This window comes from Pleurodeles waltl, chromosome 6 (genome assembly GCF_031143425.1).
Source record: "Pleurodeles waltl isolate 20211129_DDA chromosome 6, aPleWal1.hap1.20221129, whole genome shotgun sequence".
NCBI classification, from domain to species: domain Eukaryota; kingdom Metazoa; phylum Chordata; class Amphibia; order Caudata; family Salamandridae; genus Pleurodeles; species Pleurodeles waltl.
In genome coordinates, this window is record NC_090445.1 from 1,525,795,180 (window position 1) to 1,525,814,605 (window position 19,426).

At 43.5% G+C, this 19,426-nt stretch overlaps 1 protein-coding gene across 1 annotated transcript in view; it reads left to right on the forward strand.

The window, feature by feature from the left end:
• Positions 1 to 19,426, forward strand: part of ACAP3 (ArfGAP with coiled-coil, ankyrin repeat and PH domains 3) — a 308,590-nt gene that overhangs the window by 257,091 nt on the left and 32,073 nt on the right. The window contains exons 21-24 of the mRNA XM_069241084.1: positions 1,332 to 1,424; positions 2,964 to 3,184; positions 16,210 to 16,319; positions 17,406 to 17,516. Of these exons, the coding sequence (XP_069097185.1) occupies positions 1,332 to 1,424; positions 2,964 to 3,184; positions 16,210 to 16,319; positions 17,406 to 17,516 (535 nt within the window). The remainder of the gene's footprint in view (positions 1 to 1,331; positions 1,425 to 2,963; positions 3,185 to 16,209; positions 16,320 to 17,405; positions 17,517 to 19,426) is intronic.

Sequence of the window (19,426 nt, forward strand, 5' to 3'; positions counted from 1 at the left end):
CTCTTCATGCTTTGAAAAGCATTTGGTGAGTGCTGATTACTTTAGAATATAATGACTCTTTCAGGGTGAAGGGACATGGACCTGGTTACAACATAAGGCCTCAGAACATCCACTCATTTCCACTGCTTCATAAAGGACTGAGATAAACTCCGACACAGAAACACCTCTGTGCTAAGCATGTTCGAACTGTTTGGCTTGGAGTTTGCACATACACAGGCACATCGCTTTGTGACTCAAGAATGTGCCTCCGTATGTACCGGCCGCACCCCTAACTAGACTCGTGCAGATTTTGAATATGCACAGCCTAAGATACTTAGACAAAGAGCAGGTTAATTGAAAAGGATTGTACGTTGTGAATTTGGCTGTTTCAACCTTGGCCCTTCTCTTAAAAGCTCACATGCATAGTGGCCAGCAGGATGAAAACATGTTTTGTAAGTCCACATCCATACATTTGGAAGGCTATTTACTTATGTTCTGAAACTTGTCTTTCTGGTTAATCTAGGACATAACTCCTTAGGGGGCTACCAACAATGTACATGACTCCCAGTATCCCAGGGAAGTTGTTACCCATGCCCACCTCCAACCTGACTCGTAACATAAAGGGATATCCCTTAATTACATCGCACATCGACTGCTTTTCTGCTCTTAATGTTCTTAGACAGAAAAGAATAATGTTGTAATTTCATTGGAAACAATCCTTTGTGTTTTACCTGCAAATATAAATTAAAATCCCCTACTTGAATCAAAGTGTGGTGGCTCTGGCTGATAATCATGCTAGAGCTTGGACAGAAGTGACTCATCCTGACTCCTGAATTGCAACAAGAGTCATCTTCCCCTGTTGATAATTCCAACCACATGTTCTCGCCGCACACACTTTTCTAGGGCCTAGAGTGCCTGATGATTTTCATTTGAACAAAGATGTATAGCATTAAAAAAAAATACATATATATATATATATATATATATATATATATATATATATATATATATATATATATACACATACATACATATACATACCTACACATTGATGTTTTTATAAATTTCGGTATTGCAACACGGTAACTTGAAGTTGGGTACTAAACGCTGGTGTAGTAGCATGTTAGTGTAGAATATGGTGCAGTGGACATTGCCACTCACGCTATGCCAGGCACCCAAGAGTATCATGTGTGCATGTTCTATTGGCCTTCAACATTTCCAAGTGTGGAGCACCAGGCCTCGGTGCTGAAATTGTGCAGTACGGATGATCCTGCCCCCTTCACCTCCATGGTTGGATTGTCGATTGCCTGGTTATTAAAGTGAGTTTGCTTTTTCTTCTTTTGGTCCCGCAGGTCTGAGCAGCGACAGTGGCCTGGGCGGGAGTACGGACGGAAGTTCTGACATCTTGGTGTTTGGCTCAGTGGTAGACAGCGTCACAGAGGAAGGTGGGTGCCTCTGGCACAGTTCTTATTCTCTGTCCTCCCATCTGTATCCTGCTCTGTTTCCAGTGTCGACTTCCCACTCCTATCTAATACGAAGCAGTGTGAGTTGAGAAAACCAAGCAGGTGCATGGATGTTTATAAGGGACAGACCCGTACCCTGATGACCCTACAGGTGCATTAGTGTAAGGTCATCGGGGTACAGGTCTGTCCCTTATGAACATCTCATATTGCCCTTTCTGATAGACTAGTGGCAGAGGCTGGATTGTGCAGACAGGAATACAAGCACAGATGTAAGCAGTTGTTTCTGGAACCCAAAGCCTTGTCAACCACTACTTTTCCCACTTTAGGAACCAAACACAGCTCAGCCGATGCTCAGATCTGGTCTGGAGCATCCTATGCGGTTCTACTACTGGATTTCACCTACCACATGCAGCTGCAGCACTACTGGTGCAACGTAATGGTAACTGCTGCCAGTACCTATTTGTGCCGCTACTTGCAGGTGGTGGGCAACCATCACACAATTTTTGGGATCAAAGTTATTCTTCATTATCCGACTTTAATGCAGAGGAAGATTCAGAAAGGCAGAAAAGAGAGAAAGAAGGGGACTTAGAAAGACAGGGAAACGATGACAAACAGACAGCAGTAATGACAAGAACCTGCAGGAGTATGATGAAAAGGTGGAAAAAAGAAGCATGAGGTAGAATCAAAATTAGGAAGCTAGATATTCAGTACCCTGGCATTCGGCAAAACTGGTAGAAGATCCGAAAAAATACTTTTGGCTTCTGAGCATTTTTTTTCTCAAATTAAGCACTGCCTGTTACTTGACCATCACCAAGTTCAGCTGAAGAAATTCCTGGTGCATGAACCCCTGGGTGACTCTTATGCAGGGCATGCTACCAGCTGAAGAAAATCCTGGTGCATGAAACCCTGAGTGACTCTTATGCAGGGCATGCTACCAGCTGAAGAAAGTCCTGGTGCATGAAACTTTGAGTGACTCTTATGCAGGGCATGCTACCAGCTGAAGAAATTCCTGGTGCATGAAACCCTGAGTGACTCTTATGCAGGGCATGCTACCAGCTGACGAAAGTCCTGGTGCATGAAACTTTGAGTGACTCTTATGCAGGGCATGCTACCAGCTGAAGAAAGTCCTGGTGTCTGAAACCCCGAGTGACTCTTATGCAGGGCATGCTACTAGCTGAAGAAAGTCCTGGTGCATGAAACTTTGAGTGACTCTTATGCAGGGCATGTTATGCAAACACAAAGACTCTCTGTACCTTAAGTACACGTCTCAATTCTCCATTTTCCGCACCCTTTTTAATACTATTTTTTCAGGACTCCCCTTTTCACTTATCATACCCACTGACTCTATATTCTTCTTGTACTTCCCACTCAACCATTGTCACACCTTTTCTTCGATCTGTACCTGTTTTTCTTTTCTTCATCTCTGTTTTTCCTCCTTCTGTACACCCAATGTCTCCATCCCCCACTTATTTGCAAACCTGTCCCCCATCTCCATTTCCTTTGAACCCATTTCCTACTCAGAATGCGAAGTGTCAGAGGATTCCAGTGGTGAGGCTGAGATAGAGCAGGAGCCCTCGGACTCTGAGGACTTACGGGAGTTGCACCCAGGACTGCTGATCTTTAAGGCTGCTCGAGCACGCAACTTGCCCGTGATGGCGGAGGCCCTTGCACATGGTGCTGATGTGAACTGGGTGAACGATGAAGATGAGAACAAGACACCACTGATCCAGGCAGTGATTGGGGTGAGTCAAAAGTGTGTTTCCTAACGATGTTATTTGCTGAAATCTATTTGCTGTTGTTTGTAATTCTGCTTAAAAAATATCAGCCATGGTCTTGTCACCCCTTCTCCGAATGTCAAAGGACTCAAGTATGACATAGCTCCTGCAGTTGCATAGAGTGCCGATTACCTCAAGCGCTCTGAAGGTCCCAGAGTCACCAAACGACTGTTCTTATTATATATCTAACAAATACCCCATGCATCCGAGCATGGAAGCACATGTAACATTAAAACCAAGAGACTGGTTCCTATTAAGTACAATCAGTGTAAGTATACTAATACTCTATTCTCTGTTGGTTAGAAGCCATTTGCAGTAGTATAGTCATTTTTGCTTGCAACAGTGCGAAAAGACATAGACAAAGCTCAGAAAATTTAGGTAAGGGTAACAAAACTGAAGAAAAATCTAGGGAGTTTCTAATGAAGAAATGGTCCAACTCTATGATAGGATATTTTTAAAACAACAGAAGATATTAGGAGGGAATAACTTCTTTAAGGCTGTATATATTTATGCAAGAGACAAAACATTGACAAAAATTTAAATTGAGGTTATATATGTATATATATATATATATGTTCGATGGCATGTGTAGCTGCAGATACACATGCTTTGCACATCCCGCCATCTAGTGTTGGTCTCGGAGTGTTACAAGTTGTTTTTCTTCGAAGAAGTCTTTTCGAGTCACGAGATCGAGGGACTCCTCCCCTTTCGGCTCCATTGCGCATGGGCGTCGACTCCATCTTAGATTGTTTTTCTTTCGCCATCAGGTTCGGACGTGTTCCTTTTCGCTCCGTATTTCGGGTCGGAAAGTTAGTTAGAATCTCGGAAAAATCGTCGGTATTGTTTGCGTTCGGTATCGGGTTAGTTACAACAGATCGACACCGACTTTGGAAGAGCTCCGGTGGCCCTTTGGGATTTTTTTCGATCCCCCGTCGGGGCCTGGTCGGCCCGGCCACGTGTCTCTTCAAGGCTGATGGAACGGACCCCATTCCGCTTCTGCCCAAAATGTCAAAACAAGTATCCATATACAGATCAGCATCTGGTCTGTAACTTGTGTTTGTCTCCAGAGCACAAGGAGGATACTTGTGAAGCCTGTCGAGCGTTTCGGTCGAGAAAGACAATAAGAGACCGAAGAGCGAGAAGACTGCAGATGGCGTCGGCGCCAACAGGACAAGGGTGTTTCGAGGAGGAAGAAGAAACCTTCTCCATTCAGGAGTCGGACTCAGACGAGCTTGATCCCGAAGAAACGCCGAAAACCGTGAGTAAGACGTCGAAACATAAAACTCACGAGAAGACCACAAAAGCCCAGGGGACGCCACCGCCAAAAGGCCATGGCTTAACCCGAAAAATAGGTGACCGATCATCGGCACCGAAAAAGGGCACGCTTGTGTCAAAGTCATCCGACTCCGGTCGAGATACCGGCACACAGCAATCTCGGGCCCGAGACAGCGGCTCCGAGCAAGTTCGGCACCGAGACAGTGGCACTGAAATGGGTCGGCACCGAGACACCACGCCGCCGAAAATAAAGAAGGTTTCGTCGGAGCCCAAAAAGGCTACCGAAAAGGTTTCGATTCCGAAACACCCAGCCTCGGAACCGAAAACAGGTTCCTACACAGAGGAACAGGGGTTGTCCTCCCAAATGCAAGGACATAAGTTCGGACAAGAACTTGAATCAATGGAGCCAGACTACACTCAAAGGAGGCTCCACATTCAAAAGGACACAGGGAAGATAAGCACTCTTCCCCCAATTAAAATGAAAAGAAGACTTGCCTTTCAAGAAAAGGACAAGCAGCCACAGGCAAAGGTGGCAAGACAAACAACTCTGCCACCATCTCCACCACCATCAATGCACACATCACCAGGAGCCACTCCACCACTGATGCAATCCCCGACTCATACTGCAATGAGTCAAGATGATCCCGACGCATGGGACCTTTATGATGCTCCGGTATCAGATAACAGCCCAGACTGTTACCCTGCGAGACCGTCGCCACCTGAAGACAGTACATCCTACACGCAGGTGGTCTCAAGGGCAGCTGCTTTTCATAACATCACCTTGCATGCAGAACCCATTGAGGATTACTTTTTGTTTAATTCACTATCCTCCACTCATAGCCAATACCAAAGCTTACCTATGCTCCCTGGAATGCTAAAACACTCCAAACAAGTATTTCAGGATCCTGTGAAAGGCAGGGCAATAACTCCAAGGGTGGAGAAAAAGTACAAGCCACCGCCAACAGACCCGGTTTATATTACGCAGCAATTAACACCAGACTCTGTGGTTGTTGGGACAGCTCGCAAGAGAGCAAACTCTCACACCTCGGGAGACGCTCCATCTCCAGACAAGGAGAGTCGCAAATTGGACGCTGCGGGGAAAAGGGTTGCAGCACAAGCAGCAAACCAATGGCGCATTGCCAACTCACAAGCACTTCTGGCAAGATATGATAGAGCTCATTGGGACGAAATGCAGCATTTCATAGAACACTTACCCAAAGAGTTCCAGAAAAGGGCACAACAAGTGGTGGAGGAAGGACAAAGTATCTCAAATAATCAGATACGGTCAGCAATGGATGCAGCAGATACAGCTGCAAAGACAGTAAACACTAAAGTAACAATAAGGAGACACGCATGGTTGCATACGTCAGGATTCAAGCCGGAAATACAACCAGCCGTGCTGAATATGCCTTTTAATGAACAGCAGTTGTTTGGGCCGGAGGTGGACACTGCTATCGAGAAACTTAAAAAAGACACTGATACGGCAAAAGCCATGGGCGCACTCTACTCCCAACAGAGCAGAGGCACATTTCCCAAGACACCATTTAAAGGGGGGTTTCGAGGTCAACCCACAAAAGCCACAACCTCACAAGCAAGGCCCACTTATCAAAGCCAATATCAGCGGGGAAGTTTTCGGGGGCAATATAGAGGGGGACAATTCCAAAAGAATAGAGGGAAGTTCCAAAGTCCCAAAACTCCTCAAAACAAGCAGTGACTTCCATGTCACAAATCCCCAACACCTAACACCTGTGGGGGGGAGACTAACCAACTTTTACAAACATTGGGAGGAAATAACAACAGACACTTGGGTCCTAGCAATTACCCAGCATGGTTATTGCATAGAATTTCTCAAATTCCCTCCAAACGTCCCACCGAAAACACACAATATTTCAAAAGAACACATGGATCTTCTAGGACTAGAGGTCCAAGCGTTGCTACAAAAAGGAGCAATATAATTAGTACCAATTCAACAGAAAGGAGCAGGAGTTTACTCTCTGTACTTTCTCATACCCAAAAAGGACAACACTCTAAGACCTATATTAGATCTCAGAACATTAAATACCTACATCAAATCAGATCACTTTCACATGGTGACATTACAGGACGTAATCCCACTGCTCAAACAACAAGACTACATGACAACACTAGACCTAAAGGATGCATATTTCCATATACCAATACATCCTTCACACAGAAAGTACTTAAGGTTTGTATTCCAAGGGGTACATTACTAATTCAAGGTGTTGCCATTCGGAATAACAACTGCGCCAAGAGTTTTTACAAAATGCCTGGCAGTGGTAGCTGCACATATCAGAAGGCAGCAAATACATGTGTTCCCGTACCTAGACGATTGGTTAATCAAAACCAACACGCTAGAACGGTGTTCACAACACACAAAGTATGTCATAGAAACCCTCCACAAACTAGGTTTCTCAATCAACTACACAAAATCACACCTTCAGCCGTGTCAAACACAGCAATACTTAGGGGCGACAATCAACACAGCAAAAGGGATTGCCACTCCAAGTCCACAAAGGATACAGGCATTTCACAATGTAATACAGGCCTTGTATCCAAAACAAAGAATACAAGTCAAAATGGTGATGAAACTCCTAGGCATGATGTCCTCATGCATAGCCATTGTCCCAAACGCAAGGTTGCACATGCGGCCCTTACAACAGTGCCTAGCATCACAATGGTCACAGGCACAGGGTCAACTTCTAGATCTAGTGTTGATAGACCGCCAAACATACACCTCGCTTCAATGGTGGAACAATATAAATTTAAACCAAGGGCGGCCTTTCCAAGACCCAGTGCCACAATATGTAATAACAACAGATGCCTCCATGATAGGGTGGGTAGCACACCTCAATCAACACAGCATCCAGGGACAATGGGACACTCAGCAAAAACAGTTTCACATAAATCACTTAGAACTACTGGCAGTATTTCTAGCGTTAAAGGCATTTCAACCCATAGTAAGCCACAAACACATTCTTGTCAAAACAGACAAAATGACAACAATGTATTACCTAAACAAACAGGGAGGGACACACTCAACACAGTTGTGTCTCCTGGCACAGAGAATATGGCATTGGGCGATTCACAACCACATTCACCTAATAGCACAGTTTATTCAAGGGATTCAGAATCAGTTAGCAGACAATCTCTCTCGGGATCACCAACAGATCCACGAATGGGAGATTCACCCTCAAATACTGAACACTTACTTCCAAAGTTGGGGAACACCACAAATAGATCTATTTGCAACAAAGGAAAACGCAAAATGCCAAAACTTCGCATCCAGGTACCCACAAGATCAGTCTCAGCGTTATGGATGAGTTGGTCAGGGATATTTGCATACGCTTTTCCCCCTCTCCCACTCCTTCCATATCTGGTAAACAAGTTGAGTCAAAACAAACTCAGACTCATACTAATAGCACCAACTTGGGCAAGACAACCTTGGTACACAACACTACTAGACCTCTCAGTAGTGCCTCATGTCAAACTACCAAACAGACCAGATCTGTTAACTCAACACAAACAACAGATCAGACACCCAAATCCAGCATCGCTGAATCTAGCAATTTGGCTCCTGAAGTCCTAGAGTTCGGACACTTACACCTTACACAGTAATGTATGGAAGTCACAAAACAAGCTAGGAAACCTACCACTAGACATTGCTATGCAAATAAGTGGAAAAGATTTGTTTATTACTGCCATAATAATCAAATTCAACCGTTACACGCATCTGCCAAAGACATCATAAGATACTTACTACATTTGCAAAAGTCAAAGCTAGCTTTTTCTTCCATTAAGATACATCTGACCGCAATTTCAGCTTACCTGCAAATTACGCACTCAACTTCACTATTTAGGATACCAGTCATAAAAGCGTTTATGGAAGGCCTAAAGAGAATTATACCACCAAGAACACCACCAGTTCCTTCATGGAACCTCAACATTGTCTTAACACGACTCATGGGTCCACCTTTTGAGCCCATGCACTCTTGTGAAATGCAATACTTAACATGGAAAGTTGCATTTCTAATTGCCATCACATCTCTAAGAAGAGTAAGTGAGATTCAAGCATTTACCATACAAGAACCATTTATTCAAATACACAAGGATAAAGTAGTTCTACGGACAAATCCTAACTTTTTACCGAAAGTCATATCACCGTTCCACTTGAATCAAACAGTAGAATTACCAGTGTTCTTTCCACAGCCAGATTCTGTAGCTGAAAGAGCACTACATACATTAGACATCAAAAGAGCGTTAATGTACTACATTAACAGAACAAAACAAATTCGGAAAACAAAACAATTATTTGTTGCTTTCCAAAAACCTCATGCAGGAAATCCAATTTCCAAACAAGGCATTGCTAGATGGATAGTTAAATGCATTCAAACTTGCTATCTCAAAGCAAAAAGAGAACTGCCTATTACACCAAAGGCACACTCGACTAGAAAGAAAGGTGCTACCATGGCCTTTCTAGGAAATATTCCAATGACTGAAATATGTAAGGCAGCCACATGGTCTACGCCACATACGTTTACCAAACACTACTGCGTGGATGTGTTAACAGCACAACAAGCCACAGTAGGCCAAGCAGTATTATGAACTTTGTTTCAAACAACTTCAACTCCTACAGGCTGAACCACCGCTTTTGGGGAGATAACTGCTTACTAGTCTATGCAAAGCATGTGTATCTGCAGCTACACATGCCATCGAACGGAAAATGTCACTTACCCAGTGTACATCTGTTCGTGGCATGAGTCGCTGCAGATTCACATGCGCCTCCCCGGGAGCCTGTAGCCGTTTCGAAGTTGATCTTGAACATTTGCAAATTTGTAAATATATCACTTTAAACTACATTATGTACATACATATTCACTCCATTGCATGGGCACTATTACTATAATACACAACTCCTACCTCACCCTCTGCGGGGAAAACAATCTAAGATGGAGTCGACGCCCATGCGCAATGGAGCCAAAAGGGGAGGAGTCCCTCGATCTCGTGACTCGAAAAGACTTCATCGAAGAAAAACAACTTGTAACACTCCGAGCCCAACAATAGATGGCGGGATGTGCAAAGCATGTGAATCTGCAGCGACTCATGCCACGAACAGATGTACACTAGGTAAGTGACATTTTCCATATATATATATATATATATATATATATATATATATATATATATATATATATATATATATATATATATATATATATGTGTTCGATGGCATGTGTAGCTGCAGATACACATGCTGTGCACTGTTCCTCCTATCTAGTGTTGGGCTCGGAGTGTTACAAGTTGTTTTTCTTCGAAGAAGTCTTTTCGAGTCACGGGACCGAGTGACTCCTCCCTTTCGGCTCCATTGCCCACAGGTGTCGACTCCATCTTAGATAGTTTTCTTTCCGCCATCGGGTTCGGACGTGTTCCTCTTCGCTCCGTAATTTAAATCCGGAAAACTTAGAAAAACATCGAAATCCGTCGGTATTGTTTGCGTTCGGGACCGGTTTAGTATAAATACATCGGCACCGACAACAAAACTGCTTCGGCGGCCTTTCGGGGCTTCCACACTTAACCAAGGCCTGGTCCGCCTGACCACAGCCGTCATCGAAGACTCATGGACCGGACCCCCTTCCGCTTCTGTCCGACGTGTCACGCCAAGCATCCTTATACAGACCAGCATCGGGTCTGTAGCCTGTGTTTGTCACCCTAACACAGAGAGGATACTTGTGAGGCCTGCAAAGCTTTTTGATCCAAGAAGACCCTAAGAGATTGACGCGCAAGACGTTTGCAGATGGCATCGTTGGCCGACACAACACCTCGACGTCGAGAAGGAAGAAATGAGAATTTCCATTCAAGGTTCGGACTCGGATGACTCCGAGGGGGATTGGCCACCGACGGCGGCGCAAAAAGTGAGTACACCTGCCCCGTCCCAGACACAAGGTCAGATAAAGAAACAAAAGGCCTCGGGGACGCCACTGCCGGAAGGCCATGGCTCGACCCACAAAAAAGGCGGTGACCAAATACCATCATCGGCACCGAAAAAGGCCAAAATAATGCCGAAGTCTTCCGACTCGGGTCGAGAAACCGACACAGAAAAGAGTCGACATCGAGTGGTCGAGTCGAGCAAACCTCGAAAAAGCCTCTCGGAGCCGAGACCAATAGTATCCATCGGGGTTTCGGTACCGAAAAAACTGGCTTCGGAGCCGAAAAAGACTTCCTATACGGAGGAGCAAGGGCTCTCTCAACAGCTCAAGGAAAGGCACAGATTCAAGCAAGAACTGGATTTGGAAGAGCTTGACCTAACTCAACCAACGCCACAAATCCAAAAAGACACAGGGAAAATACAAACCATCCCTCCGCTCAAGTTTAGGAGAAAACTGGCTTTTCATGAGACTGAAATGCAACCAAAAGCCAAAGTGGTTAGAGAAAGGTCACCACCCCCACATTTCTCACCACAAACGTCCCCACTTCACTCGCCACAACTGTCACCAGTGGGTACACCAATGGTACAGTCACCCACACATACTGGGATGACACAGGACGATGCGGACCCCTGGGATCTATACAACCCACCAGTTTCAGACAACAGTCCTGAGTGTTATCTTTCAAAGCCTTCACCTCCAGAGGATAGCACGTCTTACACTCAGGTACTGGCCAGAGCAGCAACATTTCACAATGTTACAATGTATTCAGAACCAGTGGAGGATGACTTTCTGTTTAACACTCTGGCATCCACACATGCTTCGTATCAAAGCCTGCCAATGTTACCGGGCATGCTAAACATGCACAACAGGTTTTCCAAGAACCAGTAAAAGGAAGGGCCATAACGCCAAGTGTCGAGAAAAAATATAAACCGCCCCGTCGAACCCTGTGTTTATTACACAACAGCTCCCTCCGGACTCAGTTGTAGTGGGGGCTGCAAGAAAGCAGGCAAATTCGCAGTCGTCAGGGGATGCGCCACCCCCTGATAAAGAAAGCTGCAAGTTCGACGCAGCAGGGAAAAGAGTGGCATCGCAAGCGGCCAATCAGTGGCGTATCGCCAACTCACAAGCCCTCCTTGTCCGTTACGGCAGAGCACATTGGGACGAGATGCAGGATATTATCCAACATCTACTAAAGAAGCATCAAAAACATGCTCAACAGGTGGTGGAGGAGGGACAGGCCATCACCAACAACCAGATCCGCTCTGCACTGGACTCTGCCGATACAGCGGCACGAACTGTCAATACAGCTTTTACCATCAGAAGGCATGCATGGCTACGAAGTTCTGGTTTTAAGCCAGAGATACAGCAGGCGGTATTAAATATGCCGTTCAACCAACACCAACTATTCGGGCCGGAGGTGGACACCGCAATAGAGAAAATGAAAAAGGACATGGACACGGCCAAAGCCATGGGCGCACTCTATTCTTCTCAATACAGGGGAACATTTAGGAAGCCACAGTTTAGGGGAGGGTTTAGACACCAACCCTCAGAGCCATCCACCTCCCAAACAAAACCCACTTACCAGTCTCAGTACCAGAGAGGGGTGTTTCGTGGTTCCTACAGAGGACAGTTCCCAAGAGGAAGAGGAAACTTTCAGCCTGCCAAGCAGACCCCTAGTAGCAAGCAGTGACTACAATGTCACACTCCCCCATCACACATCACCAGTGGGGGGGAGATTAACAAAATACCACAACAATTGGGCACACATTACCACGGACACATGGGTTCTATCAATTATCCAACATGGTTACTGCATAGAGTTCACAAAATTCCCTCCAGATGTTCCCCCAAGAAAGCTCAAGATGTCGGTACAACACCTAGACCTATTACAAATAGAGGTCCAAGCACTACTAGCAAAACAAGCCATAGAACTAGTACCTCATCACCAGAAAGGAACAGGAGTTTACTCCCTATAATTTTCTTATTCCAAAAAAAGACAAAACGTTAAGGCCTATTCTAGATCTCAGAACGTTAAATCTCTTCATCAAATCAGATCATTTCCACATGGTAACACTACAGGACGTAATTCCCTTACTAAAACAAGGGGAACACATGGCAACACTGGATCTAAAGGATGTGTATTTTCACATACCCATTCATCCATCTCACAGGAAATACCTCAGGTTCGTAATACAAGGCAAACATTACCAATTCAAAGTGTTGCCCTTCGGGATAACAACGGCACCCAGGGTATTTACAAAATGCCTAGCTGTAGTAGCAGCTCATATAAGGAGACATCACATGCACGTATTCCTGTATCTGGACGATTGGCTAATAAAAGCCAACACTCAACACCAATGTTAAGTTCACACGCAATATGTAATAGATACTCTACACAAACTAGGGTTTTCTATAAATTACCAAAAATCTCACTTACAACCATCCCAAATACAGCAATACTTGGGAGCCACACTCAATACACAAAAAGCAATTGCCACTCCAAGTCCACAAAGAGTTCAATCGTTCCAAAATATAAGATCAAGCATGCAGCCAAACCAACAATACACGGTCAGGTTTGTAATGAAACTACTAGGCATGATGTCCTCATGCATAGCTATTGTCCCAAACGCACAACTACACATGCGGCCCTTACAACAGTGCCTAGCAAAACAATGGACGCAGTCACAGGGTCAACTTCAAGATCTAGTGTTGATAGACCGCCAAACACACTCTTCGCTTCAATGGTGGAACCCTGTAAATTTAAACAAAGGCACGGCCATTTCAAGACCCAGTGCCTCACGCCATTATCACAACAGACGCCTCCATGATTGGGTGGGGAGCACACCTCAACAATCACAGTATACAAGGTCAATGGGGCAGTCAACAAAAACAACTTCACATAAATCTCTTAGAACTGCTAGCAGTCTTTCTAGCACTAAAAGCCTTTCAGCCCCTTCTAGTCCACAAACACATTATTGTCAAAACAGACAATATGACAACAATCTATTATCTAAGCAAACAGGGGGGGACACACTCGTCACAACTGTGTCTCCTAGCACAAAACATTTGGCATTGGGCAATTCACAACAACATTCGCCTGATAGCACAATATATACCAGGCATTCACAATCAGTTAGCCGACAATCTCAGTCGAGATCACCAGCAAACTCACGAGTGGGAAATACATCCCCAGATTTTACAAGATTACTTCTACCGCTGGGGACACCAAACATAGATCTGTTTGCAACAAAACAAAACGCAAAATGCCAAAACTTCTCATCCAGGTACCCACACCCTCAGTCCAAGGGCAATGCTCTATGGATCAGCTGGTCAGGGATATTTGCTTACGGTTTTCCCCCTCTCCTGCTCATTCCTTTCCTGGTCAACAAACTGAGTCAAAACAAACTCAAACTAATACTCATAGCACCAACGTGGGCTCGCCAACCATGGTACACCACACTGTTGGACTTCTCAGTAGTACCACACATCAAACTAACAAACAGACCAGATCTGTTAACACAACACAAACAACAGATCAGACACCCCAATCCAGCATCGCTCAACCTAGCAATCTGGCTCCTGAAGTCTTAGAATTTGGCTATCTAAACCTTTCAAATGAGTGTATGGAAGTCATTAAACAAGCAAGGAAACCGACAACAAGGCATTGTTATGCTAATAAATGGAAAAGGTTTGTTTTCTACTGCCAAGCAAATCAAATCATGCCGTTAGAGGCCTCCATACAAAACATTGTGAGTTACTTACTACACTTACAAAAAACAAATCTCGCTTTTTCTTCCATCAAAATTCATCTCACTGCAATATCTGCTTATCTGCAGATTAAACATACAAAGTCACTTTTAAGAATCCCAGTTATTAAAGCATTTATGGAAAGACTAAAAAGGATCATACCTCCGAGAACCCCACCAGTACCCTCGTGGAATCTTAATATAATACTTACACGACTCATGGGTCCACCATTTGAACCCATGCATTCTTGTTGAATCCAATTCTTGACTTGGAAGTAGCTTTTCTAATAGCCATCACTTCATTACGAAGAGTTAGCGAAATACAGGCGTTTACTATCCAAGAACCCTTTATACAATTACACAAACATAAAGTGGTTCCCCGTACAAATCCAAAGTTTTTACCAAAAGTCATATCACTGTTTCATCTAAACCAAACAGTTGAACTCCCAGTCTTCTTCCCACAACCAGACTCGGTAGCAGAAAGAGCACTGCATACATTAGACATAAAAAGAGCGCTAATGTATTACATAGACAGAACAAAAGCATTTCGTAAAACTAAACAATTGTTCGTAGCTTTCCAAAAACCCCATGCCGGTAACCCTATATCCAAACAAGGCATAGCCAGATGGATAGTCAAATGTATTCAGACCTGTCATCTCAAAGCTAAAAGAGAGTTGCCCATTACACCAAGGGCACATTCCACTAAAAAGAAAGGTGCCACAATGGCCTTTCTAGGTAATATACCAATGACAGAGATTTGTAAGGCAGCCACTTGGTCTACACCCCATACATTTACTAAGCATTACTGTGTAGATGTGTTGGCAACACAACAAGCCACAGTAGGACAGGCTGTATTAAGAACATTATTTCAAACAACTTCAACTCCTACAGGCTAACCAATGCTTTTGGGAGGATTACTGCTTTGTAGTCTATGCACAGCATGTGTATCTGCAGCTACACATGCCATCGAACGGAAAATGTCACTTACCCAGTGTACATCTGTTCGTGGAATGTTGCGTTGCAGATTCACGTGCGCCCTCCCACCTCCCCGGGAGCCTGTAGCCGTTTTAGTTGCATTTAAATTGTATATATGTAAATAAATATTCCTTTCCCACAAAGTATTTACATACATATCTACTCCAATTGCATGGGCATCTTTAGTATCCTTATTCTACCAACTCCTACCTCACCCTATGCGGGAAAACTATCTAAGATGGAGTCTACGCCCATGCGCAATGGAGCTGAAAGGGAGGAGTCACTCGGTCCCGTGACTCGAAAAGACTTCTTCGAAGAAAAACAACTTGTAACACTCTGAGCCCAACACTAGATGGCAGGAACAGTGCACAGCATGTGAATCTGCAGCGCAACATGCCACGAACAGATGTACACTGGGTAAGTGACATTTTCCATATATTGCGATTAGGATTTGTAAGCTTGGGGTAGATAATCCCTTATACTTTTGTTTGAAGTGTAGCACTTAAAGGCTTCAAGCAAAGTATTAATAAAATGACTGGTACATTAGAATAGCAGTGGTCATCAGCCCTCATCTGTACTCACTGTGATGATGTAGGAGGTTCCACTTCCTTAGAGTGGGTTGCAATCCTGCCTCCCATCAGCTGAATGGACACTATAGTTCAGTGACTCTCAGTGTTTAAGTACACTGATAATCCTTGCACCACAGTAGAGATTGGGCACGCCTACCCAAAGAGGAGTTGAATGCTTTCTAAAAAGAAATTGCGTGTACAAGGGATGAAATGTCCAGTGTATTGTGACAGTTTTACCAGTGAATAATTTCTCAGTGTTGAGTGAGAACTTGTTATGCATATAAGCGTAGGTTAAAAATGTTTAAAAACTCAGCTCAGATGTCTGTCATGTCTGAATCATCTTCAGATGTGACTGTTCTTTTAGAATTACGCGAGCTGACGATAGTGATACTCTAAGGCATATATATATGTTTAAGGGTCCAGGAAACACTGGTTTATGCCCATAAAGATTGTCACAAATTTTGTCTTTTATTTCCCCACAGGGATCCTTAATAGCTTGTGAATTTTTACTCCAAAATGGTGCAGATGTGAACCAAATTGATATTCGTAGTCGGGCCCCCGTCCATCACGCCACATATCTCGGGCACACTGGGTATGTTATGTTATTTCCCTAGCTTTTGAAATATTGCTCACTTACAGCATGCTTTAGTCAAAAGTGTTTGAAAATTGTGGCAGTTTGTTTTTGATCGTATGTGTGTTTTGAAGCTGTTTACTTCCTTGGGCAGGAATCTTTAGGGTGCTTAATATGATGTGTATACTTTGAATGTAAGGTTTTACTTTTTGAGAGAGATGAAATAAGAGGACTGATTAGTTGAATATAGTTTAAAGAATAGTGGCTTTGCTTTCCGGTATATCAAAATATGTATTGTTTTGGTGGGCATTTTAACTGTGGTTGATATAAACTAAAACCTATTGAAGGGTGTTAGTTAACTATGGGGCACTTTGATGTTATTTTTAAGGTCGGTTATTGTATTGTGGTAATGGTTGGTTTACTGTGGGCATTTTGAAGGGTCGTTGGTTGTTAAATAATTGTTTTTATTCTAGGGCAGTAGATTTGAGGCTTTTATTGGTCTTGGATGGGGAGTCATTCAAGCATTTATACTTCTGAAGGATTTTTGTTAACTATGGCCTTTCTTTGCTAATTTCAGTATTTTTGTTGCACCAAAATGATGACTTTCAGTAGCTTTATAATGCCAGTCATAAATTCGAGTGAAATGGTATTTGACATAGTTTTTTGGGTAAATTCTTAGAAAGTTTCCTTTTTTGGGTGCATTTTGAAGCTTGGATATATTATGGGTCATTTTCATTGCCGGTTAATTTTATACCGTTTGAATAATGTTTTTTTATATGGGTTTTTATCTAGTATCACTTTTTAACACTTTGTAGGATGATCGTGTTGTGTGGAATTTTGTGGAGTATTTTTATTTTATTGGGTCATTTTGAAGGGTGGGCGAGTCATTCTGGAACGTTTTGAATGATGGTTACTTTGTTCTGAGACTTTTTGAATTCTATGGGACATTTTGGTGAGTGTATCTTGAGATATTGTTGGAGTTGATTTAGGGAAAGGTATTTGGAAGGGTGGCGGACAGTGTTTGTGCTGACCAGTACATGAAAGGTGTTTTAAGGGCTTGTTTGCTAATTTGTGAACCTCTTGTTCTTATGCACATTTTCTTTTTAGCCAGGTCTGCCTGTTCCTGAAACGAGGAGCCAATCAACATGCGATTGATGAAGATGGGCAGGACCCTCTCAGCATCGCTGTCCAAGCAGCAAATGCTGATATAGTGACGCTGTAAGTGCTATCCCATACCATTACATCATTTCACTTTTTTCACTCTAGCACACATTGAGTTACTTTGCTATCAACTGGTGTGTCTAGGTTGCTATTCAGGGCCTACCTCTAGGAATGCGGCAAGAGCTCCAGATCTACTGCAGAATTATGCTTTACACCTCTTCTAGTGAAGCCAGGTCCAGTTAACAATACCATGTCAATGGTGTTGCTGTGGGGCATGGCTCCTGAGAACTACAATGAGGTTTGCTCAGGGCTGGTCAGAACTTTTATATCACTGGGCATTTCCTTTTTTGGCTGGAGGCCTGGGTGTTTCTGACGCTTTCCCCAACTTCCCAAGGCTAATTGCAGCAGGCTTGTGGAGGCGTCATGAGAGAGAAAGAAAAAGAATAATGGTAAGGCAGAGAGGACGCGATCAGAGAGGGTGAGGAGAGAGAGAGAGAGAGAATGGATGGATAGATGGACGAGAGATAGTGCAAAGGAGTGAAGCTTGTTTGAGCATTTTAGCGAAGCTGCTTTTGATTCCATTTTAGAAGTCCGATCCTAGGGACTTTTTGGATGTATTCTACTTTCTTATTTTGCACAGTGGGAAGTGTTAAAGGGTGCTTTATTTCACCCCCGCCAGAAAGAATCTCTGACCCTTATTTGGGATGCATTTAGGAATGGTGCTGTGAGGCTAAAGGAGATATCTGACCCAGTAGTTCCTGTTCTGCTGCTTACCATTTTTTGGCAAGGACATCCAGAGTTCTTAGGTACACATATTGTTCCCCTCCTTGGCAAAAGAGGAGTCATCATCCAGAAAACACTACCTCTTAACTTTAGACAAGAGAACTTACATCTTTGAAACACTCAGGGCCTGATTTAGAGTTTGGGGGATTGGTCACTCTGTCTCAAACGTTTCTGATATCCCGTCCACCATATTACATAGGCTATAATTGAATTGTAATACGGCAAACAGGATATCGCCATGTTTGTGAGAGAGTATCCCCCTCCGGCAAACGTGAAATCAGGCCCTTAGTCTGCTCCTTAGCGTGGAGTGCCAAAGTGCGTAAAATGCATATACAGGGAGTGCAGAATTATTAGGCAAGTTGTATTTTTGAGGATTAATTTTATTATTGAACAACAACCATGTTCTCAATGAACCCAAAAAACTAATTAATATCAAAGCTGAATATTTTTGGAAGTAGTTTTTAGTTTGTTTTTAGTTTTAGCTATGTTAGGGGGATATCTGTGTGTGCAGGTGACTATTATTGTGCATAATTATTAGGCAACTTAACAAAAAAATATATATACCCATTTCAATTATTTATTATTACCAGTGAAACCAATATAACATCTCAACATTCACAAATATACATTTCTGACATTCAAAAACAAAACAAAAACAAATCCGTGACCAATATAGCCACCTTTCTTTGCAAGGACACTCAAAAGCCTGCCATCCATGGATTCTGTCAGTGTTTTGATCTGTTCACCATCAACATTGCGTGCAGCAGCAACCACAGCCTCCCAGACACTGTTCAGAGAGGTGTACTGTTTTCCCTCCTTGTAAATCTCACATTTGATGATGGACCACAGGTTCTCAATGGGGTTCAGATCAGGTGAACAAGGAGGCCATGTCATTAGATTTCCTTCTTTTATACCCTTTCTTGCCAGCCACGCTGTGGAGTACTTGGACGCGTGTGATGGAGCATTGTCCTGCATGAAAATCATGTTTTCTTGAAGGATTCAGACTTCTTCTTGTACCACTGCTTGAAGAAGGTGTCTTCCAGGAACTGGCAGTAGGACTGGGAGTTAAGCTTGACTCCATCCTCAACCCGAAAAGGCCCCACAAGCTCATCTTTGATGATACCAGCCCAAACCAGTACTCCACCTCCACCTTGCTGGCGTCTGAGTCGGACTGGAGCTCTCTG